Here is a 25,942-nt window from a genome sequence, read left to right as displayed (position 1 = left end):
CCCGGTATTTCCAACTCTCCCCCTGAACATCATCATGTTGTAAAAATCACTTCATCGTTTTGGGCTTCGGTCACGTCATCGCTACAATAGAAATCCCAATGGTTTGGCCATCCCGAAAGTCAGGCGGCCAAGGCAGACGGACTGTCTTGGCGGCCTCCGGGAGCGACTCGGGTTGGCCGTCCTGCAGTCGACGAGCAGAGGTGGTGCTGTAGGGTCGACCGCTGTAGAGACCCGAGCCCGGGCGCGGGGCTGCGACCCACTGGGGGTCCCGCTGGTGCCGTGGACGAGCGGGCCTCTGCTCTGCCTCCCTTCTCCTGCCTGGTTTTATTTGAGCAGTGAGTGATTCCCAACCTCTCGACAGGCCGTGGCTTTGCCCCAGGGCAGACTTCGTAAATCCGAGACCTTTGGTTGTTACGACAGCCATCTAGGGAGTCGAGATCAAGGGCACCGTACACTTCCCGCACTGCACAAAACTTGCGACGACGGAGAGTTACCCAGCTCCCCACGTCCATGGCGGCCAAGTGGAGAAGCCCCGCTTCGGTCTTCCCCGTGCCGGACCGAAGGGGCGGGTGTCAGAGCTGAGCCTCTCACTGACCGAGCCAGGGACACTCATTGGAAGGTGGGGGGTCAAAGTGGTCGCCCAGGTGTCGGAAAACAGACCTCGTGCCATCCCCACGGGCCCGAAGACCGAGCAACAGCTCGCACCATGTCGGGCTCCCGAAGATGAAGTGAATCCCTTATTTTGCTGTTCTGAACGTTGCCGCCTGTTTCCAGCGCTAAAATCCTTTGAACTGCATGCTAGTCCCTGGGGGCAGGGTGGGGGGCAAGCGGGGAGTTTGCATTCTTCCTTAGAGCCGGCCGTTAGGGTGAGGGGCCTGGGCAGTGAGCGCAGGGGGCCGCAGGTACAAAGGACAGAAGCAAGGAAGTCCCCGCCTGGAGGGGCATGGAGGGCGGGGAGGGGTAATGCTCATGTCCACGGGCATGTGGCTCAGGCCATTTAGCCGCATGAGGACCACCGTCCACTCCAAGCCCTAGTCTCTGATTTCAGCGGAGCACCCCGTAACCTCGGCCAGGAAGCAGCGACCTTGGATTTGAAATACGTCCTCCAGTAAGAACCAGCGTGTGCCTCCGTGAACAAACGACAGCTGCCCCGAGGAGCACAGATAAGGGCCGGCTCCCTTCCGTTTGGGATCAAAGGGCGCTGGTGTGCCTCACGGTGGGACGAAGGGACTCATCGCGTGGGGACCGAAGCGCAGTCAGACCTCGGCATCGCGCTGCCTCCCACGCTCCTGCCAGCTGCCCGCCCCCACCCCACCCTCCGGCATCCACTCCGGCTCCGCCCTCCCCTTAGGTTACCCCGAATATGGATAACCCAGGAATGAACGCAGGAGAGCGGAGCCTGCATTGGCTGAGTCGGGAGCCAGCCCGGCGAGTGGGGCGTGGTGATGGAGAGATGCCTCTCCCAGGTCATGCGAGGACGAGGACCGGCTTCTAGGTCGGGCTTCCGGAAGCCATTCCAGAAGCACATGGCCGGACTGCTGGGCGAGGGGAAGGCCTCGTCTGCGGGCACCCAGCCCCGCAGCTCACCTGCAGCAGCTCTCTGGCAGGCGCTCACCTGCAGCAGCTCACCTGCAGCAGCTCACCTGCAGGAGCGGCTCACCTTTCCAGGCTTGCACCCCATCCGCAAAGGAGCTTGGGAGATGGGAAAAGAGGGGAGGTGAAAAGTATCAAAAGAGATCGTGAAGAGGACCTCATGGCCACGGGGACATGTGCCCTCTGTGGACAAGGGGCGCAAACAAGAAGGGAGGCTTTGGAGAGAGGACGCGGCCGAGAAAGGCGGAAGGCACAGCAGGGGCAGCTGGCAGTGACGGGGTCCTGGGGGCGGGGGCGCCTCAAGAAGACCTGAAACCTCCCGTTCAGAGGGACCTTCTGCCCCCGGTCTGAGATGCGGCAACACTCCCCTGTCACCGAGGAGCTGGCTCAGGCGATAATCAGAAGTAACGAAGCATGATTAGAACTGGGTGGCTGAGGCGATGAACTTGACTTTAAGGTGCGTTCCTTTCGCGATGACGCTGCAGCCACCCGTGTGAGTGTGAGCCCGAGTGACGTCCGTATTTAACGTGTCTGAGTTTGATTGGTAGAGAGAAGGTACCTTGTTTAAGAAGCACCATCTGGTGGGCCTGGCGCGGCTCTGGTTCCTGGGGATAGAGTGTCATTTAGCGCCCTAACGGCTTGGTGCAAAGAACAGCCGGCCCTGCCCTGCTGGGAACGTCCTCTGTGGCCCTTAACTACAGGTCCAGCCGCGGGGTCGGTCGCCTGCCATGGACGGGGGCCAAAGCCTGGGTGCCCCATGTGCTTGGACCCGAGACGCGCTCCCTCGCACGGGAGAAGGAGCTGCGTGGTGTGAACATCCCACAGCCGGCCCACGGGGGCCTGGGGTGGGGCGTGGCGATGGTGTTTGAGAGGGCGGGCGGGCATTTTCCCGCGGGGATAAGCGGCTCACAGCATCGCAGCGGGCGAGCAGGACAGGCCCGTGGGTCTAACGCAGAGCGGGGATGCTTCCGCCCGCCGCTGTCAGGAGCCCTAACTCATGGGCCCGCCTGCTCTCCCAGGCTCCAGCCTGAGCTCCCTCTTCTTGGGGGGTGAGGGGTAGCTGGGAGCCACAGTGGCGGCCATTTGCACTCTTGTGGGCTATTCTGGTCCCCCCTGGACCCATCCCCGCCCCGTTTGTCCTCAGGTCCCTGCCTGCTCTTCCCCTCTCAGCCGTCAGTCCCAGGGGCCCCTGCTGGCTGTTCCTGGCTCCTGTCAGCTGACTTCCAGATGGGCTTAGCCAAGGGCTCCTCTGGGGAGCCCGAGGCTGCAGCGGGGGGAGAAGCCAAGGTATTTCTCTCCCTCTTCTCGGCTTCGGGAGGCCTCGCCGGCAGCAGTCACATCTCCAGGGCGGCTCCAAGTGGTCATCTCCCCGCTCCCCCTGCCCGAGGGCTGGCGGGGATCCCTGCCCCTGTGAACACGTGGGTGGCCTCCCTGCACCCCGGCCTGGCTTTTCGGCATTTCCAGGGCACAGTTCAGGGCTCCGCCCTCTGGCTGGCGCTGGCCCGACGCCCTCCTTCCAAACCCAGGATGGAATCGCGCCCCCTTCCGCTTGCGGGCTGGACATCGCTATTGACTCTGGCCGATGTGACGAAAACAGAAGTGACCTGTGACTTCCGGGTGACATCTTAAGGTGCAGTGTCAATACGGCATGCTCTCTGTACCCCACGGCAGTGACCGTGCAAACACAGGTGGAGACGGAGCCTCTGACCACCAGGGCCCTGGGTGACCCCAAAGTGCCCAGTGCACGGCTGACCAGTGTGGACGAGAAACATGGAAGAGAAGTAAACATGCATGTGCACGCGTACATGTGTGTGCATGTGTGCAAGTGCGTGCATGTGTGTGCATGCATGCACGCACGTGTACAGGTGTGTGCATGCATGCACACGTGTGCATGTGTGTGCTAGGCCAGAGAGATCCACTGCAGCATAACCTGGCTTCTCCTTCAGATGTACCCACACCTGCCCCATTAGAGCCCTCAGGATTGGGGGATCCTTCCCCGAGGCACGCGGGTGCTGCACTAACAGCGCCTCCAAACGGGTGAGGCCTGCACCCTACAATCGCGCCCCCCCTCAGCGCCACCCCCCATCAGAACCTGGGAGCCAGCTGCTCGCATGGTTCCTTCTGCGTTCCCCGCCGTGGGGGCTCACGGCAGCTTCAGCCCGGCCCCTGCCCTGAGCCCACAGCCCGGACGGTGTCCCCGCGTCCTTCCTTCTTTCCTCCCCACCACACGCACGGGTCCGCGCTCACCTGGCCGTCGCGCCCCTCGGCGCCCGCGGCCTTGCCTCCTGGCTGCTTCCGCGGGTTTCCACCCGGACCCGAGGTCCACCCCGTGAGGCCTTCCTGCCACTGTTCTAAAGTGCCGTCCGTCACCCACAGGAAGGAACCGCGTGCCGCGCTAGTCCTCGGGTGATCCGACTGCGGCCCGTGTGCCCGCCTCCTGCCGCCCCGCTGCCCGGCCGCCCGCTGCTGCCACGCCAACGCCGCGGTCTGTCCCGGGTGGGCCGCGTCCCGCACCTCTCGGCCGCGTCCCGCACCTGCGTCCGCCCCCTTGCCGCGTCCCGGGTCCTGGCACGGCCTCCCGCCGGCGGCCTGCGGGAGCCTGCGTCCTCCGTGAGCCTTCGCGATGCTCGCGCCTGGCCTGCGGGAAGGAGGGCCTCGCCGGGCCCCTCCCCGGGTGGCCCCTGCAGGCCGCACTTCTCGGCGCTGCAGCCGGCGGCCTCCGGCCTCGGTGCCCCCCACATGCTGTCCTTTCCTGTCCCGGCCGTCACACGCTGCCAGAGTCCTAAGAGCTGCTCCACAACGAGGAAATAAATGATTTTAAAAAATAACCCCCCCCCCCGCCCCGTACTTTACTTGAGGTGATTTAGCGTGTGATGATGGTCTTGGCTCTCACCCTTGATTTCATTCGACACTAGAAAATTTCAAATCTGAGCTACATATGGAGCCATTTCTTTAATTGTAGGGGGAGGAATTCCCTCGACATCAAAGCCGAGACCTCTGAGCGCCTTGTGACGCAGGCGCCGGGCTCCGGGCGGTGCGGGGAGCCGTGGCCGGCCCCCTCTGTCCTGGCCGGGGAGGGACCATCAGCCCCGGAGCCACTGCTGACTATCTGAGAACGATGGCGAGCAACTCTTCTCTTTCTCGTGCAGATAGATGTGTTAGTTACGCTATCCAGGGGGACTTTGCAGGAGGGGACAGCCTGGGTAGTGACCCGTGAGGGAGACCAGAAGGGACACTCTGGCTGGCATAGAAAACACTGGGGGCGCGCGTGCCTGAGAGAGGCCGGGCGGGTGGCGGCAGAAAGCAGCGGGAAGTCCGCCCCTCTGGCCAAGAGGCCGCGAGCTGCGCCGGCCCCTTCCCCGGCTGGCGGCCACCGTCTGCTACGGCAGTGACGCAGGGAAGATGCGTGGCTGATGAGGACAGGAGGTGGAGGGGGGGCCCCAAGTGACCCGTGGAACGCGGGGGCCCCCGCCAGGGGCCTGCAGCCTGCGGAAGGCGTCGGAGCCGAGCCCCCCAGCCCGCGCACCCCTGAGTCTGTCGCCGTGCACGAGACCGGATGTTCGATTCTAGTGAACGGCCCCCGGGGCGAGGCTTCCTTCCTTGGCCCTGTGTGACCCGGGCCAGGTGCTCAGGGTGTGTGGGAGAGGCCCTCCGTCAGCCGGCCATCGCCGCGACCCGAAGGACCACAGACAGTGACGTGAGAGGAGCCAACGAGGCCGCTCGGCGCAGGGCGCCTCCGCGGCCTCCGGGCTGAGGGCGACGGCACGGCTCCCGACCCCTCTCACACGCCGCTGCCTGACTTCGATTCCAGCGGCCGCGACAGAGCCTGCCCAGCCCCCGGTCACCTCTAAGGACAGCGCGGGGGCGGGAGCCGCTGCTCGGCCGCTTGGGCAGGGCTTCCGCGCAGCCGCGGGTAGTGCGCGGGTGACCACGGTCCCCGGCGGGCGAGCACGCGGTGATTTCCTCCAGGCCGGGTTCCCGGCTGCGCCTGGTGGTCTACGTATGGCCATATCCCTCCCCAAGATGCAAACAGAGATTAAGGGGACCGAGGGCACTGGCGAGAAGTCGATAGCCTTTGGGGAGTCGGAAGGCCACAGCTGGTTAATGTGAGTGCGCAGCCGACTAATTGTATTTTGTTTTATGTTTTTTATTACTCTTTCTGGAGCCGACTAATTTTAGACGCTACCGAGCCTCTCGCCATCCACCCTCCTCCTCGCCTCCTTCCCTTTTTGCGGGTTTGGTCGCTCTTTGCGCCTTGCGATTTTTGTCTCTTTCCTCCTCAACGCCTCCTTTTTAGGTCTTTCTCATATATATAAAATATATTTTTTCCTTTGTATTTTTCTCATGTGTAATTTTTCTGTCTCTTTCTTCCTATTTTTTCCCCCTTTATCATGCTCCCTCCTCATTATTTTGAAATATTACCTTGTGTTCATTCAAGAAGTTGCTTTAAATGAACCAGGTAAAGGCCCTTTTAAAACATGATTAGAGCTGATTAACGGCACGTGACGGAAACACCCCTCGTGCCTGCTGCAGAGGCCGGAGAGGCCACCGCGTCCCCGTCTGGTACTCGCACAGCCATCGGTGGCCGTCGGGCCCCTATGATGACAGGGGAGGACTCGAGCTCCCGTTCTAGCTAAGCGCAGACATGTTCGGGGAGCCAGGTGGCTTTTTCTTGGCCCTTTAAAAAGCAAAGGGTTTACCGTCTCTGGAAAACCATTTGGCGCGTGGCGTCGTGATCCCATTTACGTCCCTTTCCTCCGGTGGCCATGGACTTGATGTCCCCATCACACTGATTTTGTAGTAATTAGGTGTTAATCCTTTGCTTAGCCTACTGATAGAATCTCCTTACGTAATTACGCATTTACTTCCTTTCAGATTTCCCATGCAGAGTAAAGGTATAGTTAGTTGTACATAACATTACTCATGAGTCTAGCCTCGCTAAATGAATCTAACTAACGATGAAATACGTATTAGTATCGACCACACGATTAACTTTCACGGCAAACACCTGGAAGAGTCATAGCTTGTGTCATACATTTTATAGTGTTCTTTATCTCTGTAACGATCAGTGGATTGGAATGTCGGGTACGATTCCAAGGTCTGTTCTCAAATTTTAAGTTTCCTCGTGCATCAAACATACGTATGTGATCTTTTTCATAAAGACAAAGCCAGCGAAAAGAATGACAGCGCCCTTTCATCTACCCGAGGGTTTGGAATTCCATTTTGGCAGAATTCTTTGAAGCCAGTGGATTTCACAGATCAAAGTCATTAGGGTTATTGCAGAGGTGAACCTGAAACCTAAGACCAGCAAGTCAGGAGCCCGGTCCCCACTCCTTCTGCTCTAAGAGCATCTGCATCCAATAGAGACAAAAGTAAAAATACCTTTGTAGGAAATATTGACCAGCAAGTTTCCTACAGCACTCTTAAAGTTTTATTATTCAGTCATACAAGTTGAAAAAAAAAATAACCCTCATGGAACTAGAATATCGCTCTGACGAGGGGCTCATCTTGGGAACAGTTACCGCCGTAACTAACGCGCAGTGCTGCCTCATTTAATTTGCTCGTACCCTCATGCCCGCGTTTACTGACAGCGGGGCCAGAGTCTAAGCTATCAGTCTTTCTAGCATTCAGAGAACCTGCGAGTCTCGTGCTGGTGACCTTGGACTTACGAGACCTTGGACTTAAGAGATTAGGGCCGTATCTGCTAGCGTGCTGTGGGTCGTGAATAATCAGGTGGTGCTGTCCACGGTGCCGCTTCATCTTTTGACGACGCGGCTCGTCACTTTTGCGATGGGACTGGTAACCTCACTACGTAGTTCATTCAGGTCTGGGGAAAGCCACATCCCGTGACTTTACGATCCTTTCCCGTACAGAGAACCCTGTCTGGGGACCCTCAAACCACAGTGGCAAGTCCTCCGAACACTTTTCAGTCTGCTAGGCTAGCGACAGAAAGAAGGAGAGAGGGCAGGTATGGCGGGCAGCGATCCTCACCTAGTCCCTCTGAGTCATCACTTACATGGTGAAACCAGGCAGGGGTTTTGGGCCAGGAATTAAAGAAATGCAGCGTGAAGAACTTTTTAACGTTATCTCTTCTGGGGGCGGAGGGTGGACCTTTGAGGATGAGCGTTCACTGACGGAGGCGCGAAAGAACACTGAGGTTTCAGTGGTTTCACGACGGAGGAATGGTGGAAGGAGGAAGTAGGGGCCCCCTCAAGTGCGAGCAAGATTAATTTAATTAGGCGTTCATGGCTTAATGATAATGAGTAAGTGTGTGCCCGCTTCCCTTGTGACTTTCGATATGAAATCTATCACCAGGAACAAGGTATATTTTCAAAGGGGAAAAAAACTACATTGTCTATTTATTTCATATGCACGTGGCCTTTAATATTTAAACATCAACATACAAAGTTGCATTTCTGAGTTTGTGGGAGGCTTTATTTTAATTGAGTCTCCTCTCTTCTTAAAAACGTAAATACTGTTTACTTAGCTTAAGAGCTTAGAGCATTAGACCACTAATCTACCCCAAACCTAAATGAATACGAACTAACTACACCACAGGCACTCCAGTTTTTAATAGTTCTGTCTGAAAGTTCTGAACTACACCTGGAAGTTTTAAGGGTCACAGACCATTCTCTCCTCTCAGCCTGTGCAATATCTGCACATAAAACAGCTCACCTGGATTCAACCTAAAAGTCAAGTTGAAATGGTTGTGGGTCTGGCCCTCCAGAGCCCTGCTGCACATAAAATCCATTTTGATTGTTCAGTAACAATTTCATCACAGAATTTGACCTCGCACAAGATGGATTTTGAACGACACACAATGTAACATCAACACAATGTGATATGTGTCAAATAGACCTCGGCTAGCGCAAGAGTAAAAAAGAAAGACAAATCGTGTGATTTTCCCATTCAAAACCAAAAAGAAAGAATAAGTTTCAAGTTACTCACTCATGGATTCTGTCAACTTGGCCATTGTTGTAGTGTCTTCTTTGTGCTTTTCCTGGAGATGGGAAGAAAAGATGATTTTTTTTTGTAAAAAATACATCTTAGACACGAATTAATACAATGGGTCTGTCACAGCTCTCTCCTTTCTCTTTCCTGTGTTAAAATTTGGTCACCAATGATGAAATGAATTTAAAAATCTCACATTACAGCTATGTGATCAGATAGTCACCGAAAGGAGGGGTTTTTTTTTTTTTTTAGGACATTAAAAAAACTCGCCACCGCTCTTGGAAGTGAGCGCCTGCCACACTGATCTTGGATATATATAATTGGTGACGCACGGCCAGTTCCCCGAACCTCTCTGACACTGGTGTTCTGACAGTCATATGCCAATCCCCAGCTCTCTATTTTCTCCTGTTGAAGCTTTGCTGGTATTTTTGGAGCTGGTATTTTTGTAGTCATTTGATTTTTTTTTTCCCTAAAAGCTAAATAGGTTTTATACACTTTTCTTTGTCTTACTTTTTTGAATTCTTGGAGTCTTTTTTAAAGTCGTCACTTTTGATGGGGTTATAATCTTATCTATTTGGGGCTGAAAACATTTTGTTTCAATTGGGATATAGGTTACAACCCCCTGAGTTTGAAAGCCAGAAGGATACGTAAGAAACTTGAATCCGTCCTAATTAAAAAATTACTTTGATGGCATTAAGAACAACGGTCATTGCTACTGAAACGTTCTCTTCAATTTCCTTGTGTTTCTTTATTTGCCTTGGGTTCTAAACGTGTATAGTAACTGAAACATCGGCCATTAGTCTTTTACTTTTTTGCAGCTTTATTCTGCTCCTATCATGAAACTAATGCAGGCTCGTTACTTAAAAACTCAGAAAATATTGAAAAATTATAAATCAGAAAAATGTTGTCCCCTCCCAATACCAACCACAGAGGAAACGACTATTATATTTTGGTGAACGCCTTTTTACTTCTATTTCTATACCCGTGAATATCTACAGATAGGAGAGTACGATCCCAAGTCTATAAAGATAAACGTCTACACGCTACCTACAATACTGTAAGTGGCTCTTTCCCTTAACATCATGCCATCCATCTTCCCACGTCGATAAAGTCGGAGTACATCATCTTTTTTGAATGATCGCATGACGATTTTCATGGGTTCTAGACCGTGATTCCCTTGACCAGATTTCATTTAATTTGCTTACGATGTTTCGCGATTTTACAACATGCTGGGATTCTTGAGCATTCTTGGACCCGCACTTTGCGTGTTTATCCTTTTAGCTCCTGAAGATGAACCTCAGGTTTCGGTACGGCTTGGTCAAAGAGTTTGGCTGCTAGGACTTCCGACAGCTGTCCCCCGCGAAGGCTGGCCCTGACTATCAAAGCTCGCATGCCCTCGCGTTCTTGCCGTCTTTCCGACGGCGTCCGCGCATGCCCCCGCCTCGATCTTCGCCAAGCCGACAGGCGAAAAACGGCAGCTCGTTATTTTATACCGTCATTTTTCCTTTCCCGGGACTTATTTTTACGGGCGATCAGCACATTGCTCACGCGTGATCAGCATGTCGTCGATTCTTACTTAGTTCCCCGTCTCCGCGTTCCGTCTCCGCTGCCATCGGCGGTTTTAACCCTTAGAAGCCAAAGGTGGCGTTTATGTTCCCCAGGGACGTAGCACAGTGCCGAGCACGTCCCGGCTGCTAGGCTAGCCCTGAAGTTGGTGCGTCGTGACGTGGGTGCTGAAGCCCAGTTAATAAAATCATCATCGACCCTTCCAGTGCCATTCTTCCCAGACTAAAAGTCTACTATGAGCGTCAACGAAACGACCGGGTACCTCACAGGTAGATGCCCGGCTTTCGCAAGCCCTGTGTGTGTAGCGATGACATCGGGGCACTGCCTTTTACTGACACGAATCCGCCCTCGAGAACAGAAGGGGCTAAGGAACCATGATCTGCCATTCCGCCGGTGGTGACACTCAACCCACGATGCTTAGCCTGCCACGTGGTCTAGACAGAGATGCAGAGAAATAGCCAGGCTAACGGAGAGGCTCCGAGTGCCGTGTAGAAGAGAGGAAGCTGTTGCAGCGACGCCGGCCCACGGGGCCGTGCGCCGGAGGCTGCTTTAAAGACGGGTCGACCCCAGCCCTTCGTGACGGTTCACGCAGAGAAGCAACTCTGCGGTGAGAACGCAGGGCAGCTCAGCCTTGGCCTGCAGGCACGCTGTCCTGTCTCTGCTCGTTCCGGGGCTGGTTCTCCACTGCACCTCTCCGCCTCAGCCGATGCGGGTTCAGCCCCTCGAGTTACACGGTCCCTCCTGCACCCTGGTCTGTGGCTCGTTCCCCCTCATTCTCCGGCCCCATGCCTGTCGGTGGGGCCTCGCGCGGGATCGCTGACCTCTTCGCCTTGGCCCTCCCCTGATGGCCCCAGGGGCGAGACTCCCCGAACCACAGGCTTCCAGACTCCAGGCGTCATATCCGTACGAAGCCCTGCCATCCTCTCGTGCCTCACAACTTTACCTCTTCCGACTGAGGCCCCTGCCGCCTTTTCCGCCCCAGTCCTGCGGCTGGGTGGTCCTCACAGCTATGCTTCAGCAGATGTGCTGGGCACCTCGGTCCTGCAGAATCCAAATGCCGCCCATGTCGGCACTCTGCCCTTCCTTGTAGTGAAACAGAAACCTGACATCAAGGGCGTGGGGGCCCTTAAAAACCCTAAATTTAGCTCTCTCAGTTTGACTCATCTGTATCATAACTTATGCTGGAAACCATGACATATGTTTTTCTGTGTGAGTGCTTTAGTCATTCCATGGGGTGTCTTTAAACCCCTTATGTCCCCCCTCATTATCGGAAAGTCGAGGTCTGCAGGAGCATGGCACGTACCCCCCGCCAGGCACTGACCTCCCGTTCTGCATCCCAAGCTAAGGCTCCTCCTTTTTTCCTAAAGCCAAGAGTCTCCTCCAAAGGAAATTCGCGGGTTCTAGGATTCACAGCGCTGGGAAGCGATTTAGAAGTGTAGCATGTTAAACCTGGAAGAGATTCTTTTAGAGACTGTCGCGTTCAATCCCGTAGTGATGCAGTTGGCAAAACCGATATGAGAAAGGGATTTACACCAGGCTGGGCGCTCCCCGTGTCAACAAACTCGACTGCCCCAGGGACCTTCAGGTCAACCACACACGGACATACGGACGCGTGATCCTCGTACAGCCACCCTGGCATTGCCTTCTCTGTGTTCTTCACTCCGGCAGCCTCGTCCTGGACGACATCCCTCAGTTCCGCAAATGGCCGATGACTGACCACATCCCCGAGGACGCTAGCTCGGCACCGGACGGCCCACCCAGATGACCGATGGGTGTTCCAGCCCAGCCTGGTCAAAGCTACTCGCTACCCCCTGACATGTCCCACCTGCCCCCCAACCCCCACCTCCCGTTCCCTCACACCTGGGCTTTTCCCCTCCCCACCTCTGTCTTTCATTTGTGGGATCGCCGCAACACCCCGCGCCTTCTTCATTGCTTACGCCTGCCTGGTGGTTTGCACATTGAACCTGACCCCCCTTAGCGACTCTCTCTTAAAGAGATTGTGCATGTCGCTTCCGCCTGCCTCCGGTCTCACCTACGACACCGAGGGCTGGTGGTGAAACAGCCCCTGAGGGTCTGTCTAAGACGTAGACTTGACCCAGGCACCCCCTGCTCTAAGTCTCTCGGTCCTTCTCCGGCAGGCACGGGTGTGACCCTCGCCTCCTTGCCGGGGCCGGCTGTCTGGATGACTCTGTCCTTTCCGCTCTCGCTCTGGTTACAGGTTCCTTCCCGCCTTGGCATCACTGCTTCCTCTGCCTAGACACCTCCACCTCTGTCTCCTCCGGGGTGCCCCCAGTTCGCCTGCAAGAACCTCGCCGGAGGCCGCTGGCCTCCAGTTTCCGCTGCTCTTCCTGGCCGTCTCTCTGACTTTCGTTTCTAAGACTGTCGATGCTCAAATGTGCCCTTGTATCACATTGCACGGTTTCTTGTGGAGACAGGAGACCCCAGGGCCTTTGGGGAAGCCAGCTCTCGCTCCCCCTGACAGCCTCATCGGAGGCCGGCATGGGCGCGACCGTCGTGGCTGGGAGGCAGTGCACGGTGGACCGGGAGCCCCTGCCACTGAGCGGCTGCCTGCCCCCCAGAGGACCGCTCATCACGAGAGTCAACGGCTGGTGACCACACACCCGCACTCCCATTCCAACACCCTCTCTCGGAATAGAAGGTTCCAGAACCTTGGCATGCCTCTCAAAGGAACTGGGTTCTTTTGCTTCTCCCCTTGCCACTGTGTTGCCATACATTTAATGGAAAAAACCAGAAACATTTAAAGTTCAGGGGCATCATGATGAGATGTCTGAGCAACACATGCCCACGGATGCCGGAAAAAACATCCTGAGTGTCTTGTTAAAATCATATCAAACTGCTCAGGTAGAGGGTCGACCCTCGGGCGATGGGGATCTAATTTCTTTTTGTCTGATTGTATTCACCACACATGGGAATGTAAGTAAAAGATCAGTGCTTTGCTTGCTTGGTGTGTGTGTGTGTGTGTGTGTGTGTGTGTGTGTGAGTGAGAGAGAGAGAGAGGGGTGGGGGAGGGGGGAGAGAGTGGGAGAGAGGCTCACGAGGCCGCGCTGCTGCGTGAGGCCGTCGCGCCCGGAGACCCGGCGCTGGCCGACCCGAGTGATGTTTGCGCGCTTGGCACCGCTCACGCCTTGCCTTCTGCGCTCCAGAAGTGGGTTTTTCAGAGTAAAGGGGAAACGCATCAAAGTTGATGTATTTCAAACCAGTCATATTTGCATCTCGGATATTTTTATCTCTCCGAAATGTGTGCTTATAGTCATCGGAAAACTGCGACTTTTTTGTCAAGTTACAATCATGTAAAGAAACGCTTATATAAAGTGGGAAATAGAATGCTGTTTTATGACCTGTTGTCGTCAACTGGACCTCGCCCGCACGTTAGAACAGGGCCCCTCGAGTCTGCCGCCGTTCTCAGGGCTCTCTGCCAACGTGCCAGCTGCGGCCCGCTGCCCTTTCCTGACATGATGCCGTCGCGGGTCACCTGAAGGCCGATCGAAAAGGAAAAAGTCCCACCCTTATCCAATCAACTAAGTGTTCTCATACTACAGTACTGCGTATATTGCCTTGAGTTGCTGTAGACGAGAGGATTTAAGAACCACAACTTAGCTTTTTGCCTAATGGAAAACTAATGGAAACAAGTGGTCAGCGTGCGAGTATGGTTTTGGACAATGGAAACAGCGATCCTTAACGTTTCCTTCACATTTATCACAGCCTGGCGCTATGTTATGTGCATTTATTAGATGAGCTCATGTAATTCCCCTGATAACTCAATGAAATAGGTACGGTCATGGCCACTTTGCAGGTGGAGAAACTGAGGCACAGAGAGGCTGAGCAAAGCGCCCCAGGTCACACAGCTGGTGAGGAGTCGAGCTGGGTGTCGAAAGTGTGAGAGTCGTTAATCACGGAACCCTGGCAGGCTTCACGGAGGAAGCGCGTCCACACGTCGAGAAGGGAGGAAGCGCGAGCTGGGTGGGGGGGATCGAGGCAGAATATCCCAGGTCGAGGGCAGCGCGAGCAGAGGTGGGAAGCCGCGGTGTCCGAGGGACGGTGGGTGGCAGGTGAACGGGAGGCCGAGCGTGAGAGGAGGAGCAGGGACGCGCTCAGCAGGATTACGGCATAAACCGTGGCGGGCTACGGCACCAGGCCGAGTCGCTCAGGAGGGAGACCCGAGCTGGAGGGGGAGAGGGGGTGGGGGTGTCTGCAGCTGTTGGAGGAGGAAGGCGGCCACGACCTGCACCTGGTCAGCTCCCTGGGGAGCCCCAGAGAGCACACTCTCTCCCGGAAGCTAAGGGACGTGGCAGTTTGAAGAATGAAGAACTTGGCCATCAGAATGTGATACGATTTTACAGAGGAGAGTTAGTTTTTATCCTGGATTCACTCCGTAAAAGGCTCCTAAGGTGATTTAAAGTTTTCATGATTTCGGGTAAAAAAAGAATTCTGAAGGGGAGTGTTTGAAGGAGAAGATAAAATCCTTACTGGGCAGGCCATGAAGGGTGCTCTTGGCGATATAGCCTTGTTTGCAAAAGGCTGAGAGCCCTGCCTCACCCAGACACACGTGCTAAAGTCTCTCCATACACGTCCCCCCGCTGGGTCCCTGCGGAGCCACTGCTGGGGCCAGGCCTACCAGACGAGGGAGGGCATTAGGGCGTCTGCCTTACGACAGGAAATCAGATCCGATTCGAGGTCGTGCTTGCAGTGGCATCGCCTCAATTCACCTGCGCTTCAGGGTGAGTCTCAGGTGGGAAGAAAGGGGTTGGAGCGTCGCCCTGGGTGCTCTCTCAGCAGCGTGTTGAGAGCACGAACTCTCACCCAGAGCAACAGGTCTCTGGGCTGAGAGAATCGTGCTGGGCCACGTGGCGGCAGAATCTCTCCCAACCCCGCGTCTGCATGTGCCCCGCCTGCTTGCTGTCGCGGAGGCCGCAGTCTACGCTCAGGTGATGTTTCCTGCGTGCCCGGGGTGGTTGCTTTCTTGGAATATTGATGAGTGAGTCATTTCTCCTTTCCTAGAGCTCCTGGAAATATCATAGGATTTAGGACAAGCGCTATCACCCAAGTTACATCAAGAAGTTTCCTTTGAAGAAAATACTGAGCTACACTGCAGAGAGGCGCCGAGGATATCTGGGCAACTGCGGGGCTCAGAGTCCGTCCCCACTGCCGCCGGCCGTCGGTGGACCTCCTCCCAGGCCAGCCCTCCTGCTCCCAGGATGCACCTGTGCCAGGTCCCAGCTGGGCTCCCCAGGACCCCACTGCAAAGTGCTGGTTCTTAGACGCTGCACGAACCCTTCTCTCGGTCTCGTTCCACTCAGCATATCGCCTCTCTTCTGGCCCGGCTGCTCTGCGAGGCTCTCGTTTGGCCTCCAGGGCTAGCGTCCAGGCATCGGAAACCTTGCCGCCTCCCCCGCCTGCCTTCATCTGGGGCACAAGCTTTGCTCGACCCTCTCTGCTCACAAGAGGAAACGGAGCGGAGGCCACGTTGTTTTCTTTCCTTTCCTTTTATGTTTCCGGCTTGCCCGCGACCCAGGTTCTGAGCACACCGAGTCGTCCAACAGCAGCCGCTCTGCCCCATGCCAGAGCCATGACTCTTCCATCAAGACCCGGCTTCCAGCCGCCTCCGCGGGCCCATTTCCCATCGCTCCTTGGCTCTCACTGTGGTTCTGCCACACGACCCCCTGAGTACATCGGCCCTTGCTTCGTCCCCCTTCTTGCAAAGTTAACCCCTACTCGTGTTCTAAGATTCGGTTCAGATTCGCCTTCTTGGCTGACGTTGCCCCTGGCCGCCCTCTCCCTTGCGACCATTCTCTCTGCACTCCGGCCTCCGGGCATACTACCCGCAGGACTTCCCGCCTCTGGAGCCATGGCTTCCCAAGTAACAGAGCAAGCCAGAGGCGATCGTCACGACAACTCAGCGACAACTGGAGAACTAAACAACGTCTTCCTTTCCAAAGAAGACACAAGACCCCTAGACAGCAATGAAGAATGAGTAGAATGAACAGGATTTCCCAGAGCAGTCACGAGTTTCCCGACGTGGAATGCTGACCGGTTATGTGTTCAGAATGTTCCGGAAGGATTTCTGCTCCAGGAAGTGGTGCAATAAAATGACCTGTAAAAATCCTTTAGAATTGTTTCAGGGATGTGGTCGTAGCTCAAGGGGAAAAAATAATTCCTTTGTTTTTATTTATATGGAGTTGTTTCCCTTATTTAACGTGGGTGCTGGCGGAGAAATGGGCATGACAGGGACAGTCTGGCAAACAACTAGTAACTCGTTAGTTACTTCGACATGTAAGGGGTGCTTAGAAAATAAGTCACGTGACCCGGCAGGTCGACCCTGTTTGAAGGAGCCGCTCAAGTCCAGCGGTGAGATGGATTGGACCACAACGATGCCTTACGTTTGTCTAATAACGCAGTATTGCATCAGGGAGCCCCGTGCAATGGCATGGTGGGGCAGGCTTGTGGCAGGCCAGAGAAAGCGACTGCTCAACCCTCAGGAATTTCCTGTCTTTTAACTTCTGCCCACAGTTTCCATTGGAGCTGCTTTCTCTCCCAGGGCTGCACCGTGCCGTGTGAGACAATTTGCCATGTTCTCCCTCACGAACTGGCCAGGTTGTAGTGAGGAGCCAAGGATTCACTCATTCATTCATTCGTGGCTCTGCCTTGTGAGGCTATGACAATGCGCACAGCCTTCAGGAGGGCCATGATCAATTTTTTTTTTTTTTTTGGACAAAAGTAATCTAATCCTGAAATGTAAGCCTAAGCTGCCCAGTATTGGACAATCCATATGGAAATTTCTTCATCAGACAGGGAACTCAGCGGAGCATAATACCAGTTCCTTCCCAAGCCGGGCCACTCTTGGGCGCTGTCAGCATCCGGGGAAGTGATGTGAATGCTTGTTTTCAAGACTGAACACCATCCCTGCTAAACGGGGTCACAGGGGAGCCGAAAGGGCAACGGAGAGCCCCGGTTACCGCAATCACCCAGGAAGTCGGCCTGTTATTACTTATGCATGCAAGAAAGGGTATGGGGGGCAAGGAGATGCAAGTCCTCTGTGTCAATAGTTATAAAAGACACCAAGTCAGAGGAATATTTTAAAAAATGTTATTTTGCAATATTCAGTTTCATAACCAAATGTGACATTTACTGGGCTGGAGAACGAGGAACATTTATTGATAGAAACTGCATCATTTTCTTGTGCTTCCTGCCATGTGTTTTCAGCTTGAACTTCTGTTTGGGCAGAGGAGAGGAAAGAGAGAAGGTCACCCCTTCTTTAGGTACCTCACCATGAGTCCTCAGCAGCACAGCCCTCCGAGAAGAAAGGAAAACAAGAAAATGTCATTCTAATCTCCCTTTCTTGTTGTTTTGTTGTTTTTTTTTTTTTTGGTCCCTTCTTTCTACTTGTAATTAATTTCCTGATTTCGGCTTCTGGGAAGATGGAGTAGATATACTTTTCCTTATTCCTCCCACTAAGTGCAATTAAAAATCTCTGGACATTATGTATAAAACAAACATGGACAGTGGAGAGAAGAAGGCTGGCTAGCCAGGGATCTCGGGCCCTGAAAAACACCACAGTGGTAAGTTCCACTCCACCCACCTCCTCATATTCCAGACTGGATACTGGAGAAACCAACAAGTTGGAAATTCCAATGGGTATGGACAAAAATGCCCCAAGAAAACACTGCCCTCTCTAACCAGCAGGCCAGGAAAGAGGCTGTCTGGAGAGATGAAATTTTGTAGACAAGAACCACTCTACTCCAGCCAAATACCACAGAAAAAACTGTAGCCCTACCCGAAGAGAAGAGGATGAATGAGGATCCTAGACTATTGCCATCGCCACGCTGTAATGGAGCACCCCAAACCTCCTGCCAGGGTGGTGCCAGAGAAGACAGAGTGGGAGCCAGATTTTTGTTCTTGTTGAAGGGCTCTGGGTGTCTCTTCCCCATCCCCTGAGACGATAAGGAGGGCCTGGACTTCTCTCCAGTAACGAGGCAGCTCTCCCCACCCCACTGAGGTCGCCCCGGAAGAACCCCGGTGTAGATTCAGGACTTCCGCTACCACTGAGCAGTAACAATGCCACTCCCCGAAGTCTAGGGGAGACCACGTGGGAAGTATTAATGAGGTGCCCTTCTTGTTCCAGCCAGGGTTGTGTCTCTAGTGGCCCAGTGGGGAGCCTGAACTCTCATTCTACCCAGCAGATGCAGGGATCCCACTCGATCTGGCGTCCATAGAGACCGACATCACACTAGGCGGTCATGAAAAGGCACCCCCTCACTCCCCAGGGTGGTGTCAGAGGAGGCCTGCCGTAATACGAGATTTGAATAAGATCCAATCTTATAACATAACCCTCCAGAACATCTAGGTTCACTTGTCACAACGAGAATCTGAGCGAGATCAAATCGAATGAGAGAGACAAACACCGATACTGACTTGGCACAGATTTTAGAATTATCTGAAGACTTCAAAGCAGATGTCGTAAAGAGGCTTCGACAAGTAATCACAAACGCGATTGAAACAAATTTTTCAAAGAGCCTCGGCAAAGAAGGAATAAGCCTCAGCAAAGAATTTTAGCAGGCATAGAGATGAACCAAATGGAAATTTTAGAACTAAAAATTACACTAACTGAAATAAAAAAATGTAATGAGTGGGCTCAGTAGCAGAGTAGAATGGACAGAGGAAAGAAGCTGTGAATTTGAAGATAGAATAACGGACATTATTCAGTTTAAACAATAGTGGACAAATAGACAAAAAAAGAAGAAGAAGGAGAAGGAGGAGAAGGAGAAGAAGGAGAAGGAGAAGGAGGAGGAGGAGGAGGAGGAGGAGGAGGAGGAGAAGGAGAAGAACGGCCCTTAGGAACATGTGGGGCTGTAAGAAAAGACTTAACATTCTCGTCATAGCGTAGCAGGAGGCGAGGAGGAGCAGGGCGAGACGGAAAAGCTATTCAGAAGAATAAGGGCTGCAAACGCCTCGTATTTTATGGAAAAAGTTAATCTACGGATACAAGAATTCTGTACAGAATAAATCTAAAGAAATCCACACAAAGACACATTGTAATCAAACTCCGGAAAACTAGGAAAAGACCTTGAAAAGATCCAGAGAAGTGACATGTTACCAATAGGGTAAATACAATTCGAATGACAGTGGGTTTTTCATCAGACATCATGGAGGCTGGAGAGGGGTAGCACAGTATTTTTCAATTACTGAAAGAAAAAGAACCCATCAAATCAGAATTCTATAGAAGCAAAAATGTCCTTTATGAATTAAGGGGGGAACCAAGGCGTTCTCAGATGAAAGAAAATAAAGGGAATTTGTCAGTAGCAGAATCACACCAAAAGCATGGTGAAATGAAGCTATTAAACAAAGAGAAAATGCTAAGATATTTTTCGGAGCATTGTAAAGGCAGGAAGGACATGGAAAGAGCAAATATGCAGGTAAATACAGCAGATTTTACATTTCCTGTAATGCGGTAGGTAGGTTGAAAGCAAAACATGGAAAAAAGATGTAGCACACAAACCGGGATCGAAAGAAGGCAGGTGTGTTGCTACCTGGAGCAGACTTCAGAGCAAAGAAAATACCAGCGATGGAGAGAAACATTACATAACGCTCAAGGGCTGACCGACCAAGAACACGCAGCGATCCTGAAGGCACATACGCCAGGCGAAACATGGGAAACCAAAACCGATAGGGTTAAAAGGAGAGATACACAAACCCACAAGCACAGGTGAAAGCTTCAGCTGTCCTCTCTTAACAATTGCCAGGACAACGAGAGAGAAAATCGGCAAGGGTAGAAGGACTCGATGACGGCGTCGACCGGTGGGATCTAATCAACATTCAGAGAGGGCTTCGCCCCAACCGCGGCGGATCACATTATTTTTAGGTATCCACAGATCTATATCGAGATAGACCATGTCCTAGGGCATAAAACATGCCTCAACAAACTTAAAAGGACCGAAATCACACCGATTATATTCTCTGATGACAATGCAATAAAACTAAAAAACAAAAAAAAAGTCCTATTTTTCTCTCCCCCCCGCCCCGCACTCTATCCATTTTTCCTTTTTCTTTTTCTCCCTGATTTGTGCTACCCTCTACTCCCCACCCTCTGGGCTGCCGTCACTTATGCTGCAGTGAGAATGCAGTTCTCGGGGACGTTTGGGAGCCGGATGTGGCTCTCACGCCCCAGTGCGTTAAAGGAAAGAGAGAAACGGACCTTTCGTTCTCGTAAGCCTTTCTTTTGGGACCTGCTCTCTCCTCTTGGAGAATAACCGTGACCCTCACCTTGCCCTATTCTGACTCTCCCTGGGACCTTTCTCTATAAAACCAGTGGAGAGAGAAGGATGCTCGAGATTCTGAGTCTGTCACTGAAAATGGGTTTGCATCATTTGTATAATTTAAGCAGTTTTGTGACAAAAAAAAAAAATTAAGTGGAGCAGAAAAAATAGCTTCCCTTATGCTTTAGGAGACCGAAAAATTCAACCATAAACTTCCAATTCAAAAGGCAGAAGTCAAGAGTGATGGCATCTTCGGGGGACCCTCTCCCCGTGGGCCAGCCACTGCGGGACCGGGCATATTTTCATATGGCCCTCCGGGCACTGCTGAGATGTAAAACTCTCCCTGCTGGCATGCGGTGAATCTCTCTCAGAGACATGCATTCCCAAGAATGAGCTGCTCGCTGACATGTCAGTGGTCCCCAGTTGCTTGATCTTTATCAGTAGGAAAGGAAAAACGACTTTGGCCACCATTAGTTATAAGGCGGGCTATTGGCCAGGCATGGCTGGGAGCCCATCTCTGGCAGGCGGCGGCTGCTCGTTTCTCGTCCCAGAGGACAGCAGAAGGCAAGGGGGAGGGATGGGGGCAGGACTCGGGGACCTCAAGGCAAAAATCCTCTCCCAAGGCTTGATCCTCCCGGAGACCGGGTGCTGGGGCAGATGGCGCCTGCTTTCTCCGTCAGTCGAGGAGCTGTGGACAGAAGCATGGGAGTGGGGGTGTCCAAGCGTTTTCTTTTGAATCTCTTCCGGCTCCCTGAATTTTAAAATCTCATAATTCAACTTTCTAAATATCACGGAGGCAGTTCTGCGCAACGGTTTGAGATTCGCCGGACCGTGTTCCCCGGTACGGGCATGGGGATGGGGTGACCGTGCCTAGAGCGGCAACCAGCTTAAACACTTCCATTTCCTTCCCGTGGTCTGCACCCTCTCCCCTTGGCGCCATGCTACACCACCATCTCTCTTGCTCTCTCACCACTCCTCGCTTTCCCTTCCTGAGCTCAGGGTAACTCTGCGCTTCTGGCCGCCACGTGGGAAGCAGTTTAGGCACAGCGGCCTCTGTGTTCCCGGCTCTCTAGCTCAACCTAGATAAGCAAGTCAGCCTGTGGACCAGGGGGACTTCAAGTCAGTGTGGAGAAAGTCCTGTTCTTAGGACATTCACGCTCAGATACCTAGGGGTGAAGTATCCTGACAACTAGTTTTCAAATGGAGAGAGAGAGAGAGAGAGAGAGAGAGAGAGAGAGAGAGAGAGACCATATGCAGCAGAAATTGGTCATCCAGTGAGAAAGCATCCGGTGAGAAAGGATGATTGACACTGGAGGGCCACAGCAGCACCGGAGAGCATGGCCTTCTCCATCCTGGGGGCGCATTCAAGACATGACTAATGTTTAGAACACAGACGAAGGCACAGAACCGGCGGTGTGAGTATCCCTGCATGGTGTGTGACAGCAGAGAGGGGCCAGAGGAAACAGAAGGAAATGAGACAAAGCTCAGATGGTAAGAAGCAGTCTCTCCGTGGGGCTGAGTGAAAGAGAAACCGGCGATTAGTGTTTCTGGGGCTGCCAATCTTCGGGACCGATGTAAGGACCAAACCCTTGACAAAACCCAGCAGTAGAGCTTCACCTCGATTCAGGGAAAATCCTGGTAATTTTCAGTGCTTTCTTGGCCCCTCTCAAGACTGTCCTTTTACAAATAGTTGATCCAGGAAGAACTCCCCTCATTCATGAGGGACGATCAGAGGATTTATCAAAATCATTGTCGAGAAAAGAGAGACAGGCTCGGGGCTGTCTTGGAAATGTACAAGAACACATTTTGTAACAGAAGAGATGAAAAATACAATAAAATGATTTTTCATAAACTCAAAGAACTAGTGAAAACTCTAACATCAATATTTTAAGAACTAGAAGCAGATACTCAGAGCTGGAGGAAAAAAATGATAAAATAACAGAATGAAATTAAAAATGATCTAATAAATTGAACTAAATGTAATAATAGAAGCCACATTGGATTTGGCCAAAGAAGAAGACACTGATGAAAATACAATCAGGAACAAAGAGTATAGATTCGAGAAAATAGACCAAAATAAGAACACTACCAAAAAAGGTTTTAAAATGGATTGAATAGTACATAACTAACATGAAAGACAGACAAAGGTAATTTAGCATAATCTGTGACCTTGGAGAAAAAAACAGAATAAATAGGTAGAAAAATATTTGAACACGTCATTTAAGAAAAATTTCAGATAAGGCTCAATTCTTAACACTTGTAGAGTATACTGTGTCCCGGAGGAGGAAGGAGATTCACAGACAATGATACATATCTCATTATAGACTGGATTTCAGAGAAAAAGAAGCATTTCTACAGGCTTCAAAGCACGAAGAACACGCACAAAAGCGGGAAAACCAGACTGATTTTAGACTTGTCTTTGGAAACATTCAATGGTAGAAGACCACGAAACATGGTCTAAAATCCTTAGGAAAAGAAAGTTAGACAAAGCAATTTTATACTCAGCTATAGCAGCATTCAGGTGAAAAGATACCGGAGAAAGACCTTTAAAATATACAAGCATTTAAGAAATGCAGTGTTTCATGAACGTTTTTTGAAGACATCATGAAAATGTCAAACCCCGGCTGCCTAAGAAAATGGGGAAACAGCGTCAAAAGCTGGCGGCAAGTGACGCATCCGTGTACATAGAGAGAGAATGACAAAACAGTCATGAAAATTCTGATTACAGTCAAGAACAGAGAAGTGAAAACCATGACAGTGTTAAAATAATAATATATCTGATGAAATGTAGGTGGTAGGGAAGAAGATGAAGGTAGTGAAAGAAGCTAAGTTCCTTGTTTTATAGTGCAAGAGGGTCAGATATGTTCGAAGCTAAAATATCAAGTAGGGAACTGTGAGAATGCTGTTTAAGGGAATAAAGGTAAATATTAAATGAACTAGGAATAAGGGCAGCACCCATCAAAATCAGGTAGTGAAAAAGAAAGAGGAAAGGTGGATGAAAATCAGAACCTGAATTCGAATATTATTTAGAGTGGGGAGGCAATAGATTTTGTCTAAATGATAGAGATACAAGTATGATATCGATTGTGGAGGAGTAAAATGAGACTATTGGTCTACCAAATCTGCAAAATTATGAAAATGCAAAAAACATACATGACAGAGCAAACATGGAACATAAAATGGAAGATAGCAATAAAGATATTTTTGAGATTTGAAGTCTTGATGTAAATAACAACAATGGAAAAATCTCCAAAATACATTGTTAAGTGAAAAAGCTGTTTATACAAGAAAGCCTATGGGTAGACATCCACTTGTGTTTGAGAAAGCACATCAATATTCTGTAAGTTTTATGGGCCGTCTAACTAAGCGCATGTAAACAAACATACGCACACGTGTGAGCACACAGAGTATTTCCAGAAAGAGGCACAGAAAGCCGTAACCGGGTAGCGAGCGCCTCTGGGAGCTGGAGTCTCAGGAAGATTTTCACTGTCTGCGATTTTGTACTTTTTATTTTAACTGTGGGCTTTTTGTTACTTTCTTCAAAAGACATAAAATGCTTCCAAAGCTCCACAGGTAGTTCCGATCTGTGTCGGAGGCCGAGCAGGCCTGGTGTTTCGTTTCAGGGCTTCCGACAACCGAACGGCTCATCTCTCGTCTCTCGGTGGTGGGGATAAAGGTAACGATTGCTGCCTCTCTTTGTCATGTGGGTTTTTGGTAGACCAGCAGAGGGTCTCATTGATTTACTCGTGTCTGAAGTTTCCTGGTTTCACTAGCTTATGGTCAACTGAAAAAGGGTAAAAACGAAATCTCAATTATGATGTCGTAAAGCCTGGGGGCTTTGGCCTCTCTCTGTTACCATGTCTATTTTTCTCTTAATGTTATGAGTGTCTCCATTTCAATAACCCTGAATTAAAAGAATGCCTCTTAGCTTATCTCCTGGACTCTGGACGCTTTGTCCTTTAATTCTCACTCTCCCCCCATTTTCCACCCTGCCGATCCATGGCTCCCTGCAGGCACTCCGCCAAACGCGCTCTGCCCTCTGGCTCTCACAGCCCCGGTTAGCACAGACCCCATCTATCCATTACAATGTCCAGGTGGGCTATTGGCCACATGCATGAGCCTTATTTCCGTCTTTGCTCCTGTTGCTTCCCTGGTTGGAAGTAATCCCAAACCCACCTGCCATTCGGTCTTACATTGTTGATTCCTTTCTCTCCTGAGTCCTATTTTACTCACAGTTAATATCTCATGAGTTAGCCTTTACTTGTTCTCCAGGTGCCTCATCTGTGATAATCTCTCTCCAACTTGAGTTTAACCCTTTCCGGGGGTGGAGGGGAGGCCATGGGGCTGCAAGTTCTAAGCAAGTGCCGGATCTGACTCTTGCCCACCATCTTCAGAGCTATTACCTTGGTTCCGGGCACCATCCCCCTTCGCCTGGTCCACCTGACTGGTCTCCTTGCTGTCCTTCTTGGGCCTCCTATAGTTTGTTCTCTACATGGAAGCCGGAGCCATTGTCGGCTTTGAACATACGTCATGATTTTACTCCCAGGCTTAAAACCCTTCGAGCGCTGTCCAGCACACTTGTGATAGAATCTAAGGTTCGGGTGACCTACGAGTTCCTGCAGATACCCAGGCACACTCGCCATGACTTATTACCTCATTCTCTGGTTCTCTTGTTCCCCTTTTCCACAAGCCAAGCTCATTCCCTTCAGGGGCCGTTGCCCTTGCCGGGGAAGCTCTTCCTCCATGTCCTTGCATGCCTCTGTCACATTATTCATGCCCCCTCCTCCCGGGTCCTCCCTGACACCCTGCCTCGTGCAGAGTTCTTCTCTACCTCTGTCACTTACTAACCCTTTCCCTGCTTAATTTACCTTTGAAACGTTCGTCTTTAAGTATGAGAATCGAATATGCCACCTGGGGTCCAGCTGCCTGGGTTTAAACCTCAGCTCCACTACTTAAGCTATGTGACTTGGGGCCAGTCCTTAACTTCCTTCTGCCTCTCTTTCTTCATCTGCAAAATGGAGGCAGCATGATGCTCAGGTTATGTGACCGTCATGAGGAATGAAGAGCAGTCAGAGGGGTGGAAGGCAGGTTACATAAGTGTTGGCTATTATTATACAATTGGTATTTATTGAGTCATTGTTGCTAAACTGTTGGCCGCTGGTGGATTGGTTTTCAAGGTTGTAGTAACAGAGCACCATGGACTGGATCACCTTAAATAGCAGAAATCTATTTTCTCACAATTCTGGAAGCTAGAAGTACAAGATCGGGTGTCGGCAGGGTTGGTTTCTTCTGAGATCTCCTTATCTAGTAGATGGGTGACTTCTCCCTATGCCCTTACATGGTCTTTCCTTTATACCCATCTGTATTCTAATCTCTTCTTATAAGGACACCAGTCATATTGGATTAGGACCCACCTTAAATATCATGTTTTAACTTAATTATCTCTTTTAATACCCAATCTCCAAATATGGTCACCTTCTGAGATATGGCAGGATTAGGACTTCAGCATGTGAATCGGGATGGGGCGGGGCTGGACATGGGGCAGCTCACGATGTTTGCAG

At 51.8% G+C, this 25,942-nt stretch overlaps 2 protein-coding genes across 3 annotated transcripts in view; both read right to left on the bottom strand.

Annotated features, from left to right (window-relative positions):
* The window catches only part of KCNJ6 (potassium inwardly rectifying channel subfamily J member 6), a 187,946-nt gene that overhangs the window by 108,070 nt on the left and 53,934 nt on the right, over positions 1–25,942 (bottom strand). For both annotated transcript variants that reach the window (XM_016123341.2, XM_016123340.2), the window contains exon 2: positions 8,542–8,593. In XM_016123341.2, coding sequence (XP_015978827.1) covers positions 8,542–8,566 — 25 coding nt within the window. In that variant the 5' untranslated portion in view covers positions 8,567–8,593. The remainder of the gene's footprint in view (positions 1–8,541; positions 8,594–25,942) is intronic.
* LOC118601586 lies at positions 1,413–3,928 on the bottom strand. The gene is made up of 2 exons (XM_036218834.1): positions 1,630–3,928; positions 1,413–1,587 (listed from the first exon to the last, which is right to left on the bottom strand). Exon 1 carries the CDS (start codon positions 3,470–3,472, stop codon positions 2,540–2,542), a length of 933 nt encoding a protein of 310 aa, XP_036074727.1. The 5' UTR covers positions 3,473–3,928; the 3' UTR covers positions 1,413–1,587; positions 1,630–2,539.

Source organism: Rousettus aegyptiacus, unplaced genomic scaffold (assembly GCF_014176215.1).
Source record: "Rousettus aegyptiacus isolate mRouAeg1 unplaced genomic scaffold, mRouAeg1.p scaffold_m13_p_4, whole genome shotgun sequence".
Taxonomy (NCBI): Eukaryota; Metazoa; Chordata; class Mammalia; order Chiroptera; family Pteropodidae; genus Rousettus; species Rousettus aegyptiacus.
This window is presented reverse-complemented; position numbering and strand designations above follow the sequence as displayed.

Excerpts from the sequence above, each read along its gene's own strand:
- LOC118601586 (XM_036218834.1), bottom strand. The coding sequence starts at position 3,472 with ATGCATGCACACACCTGTACACGTGCGTGCATGCATGCACACACATGC.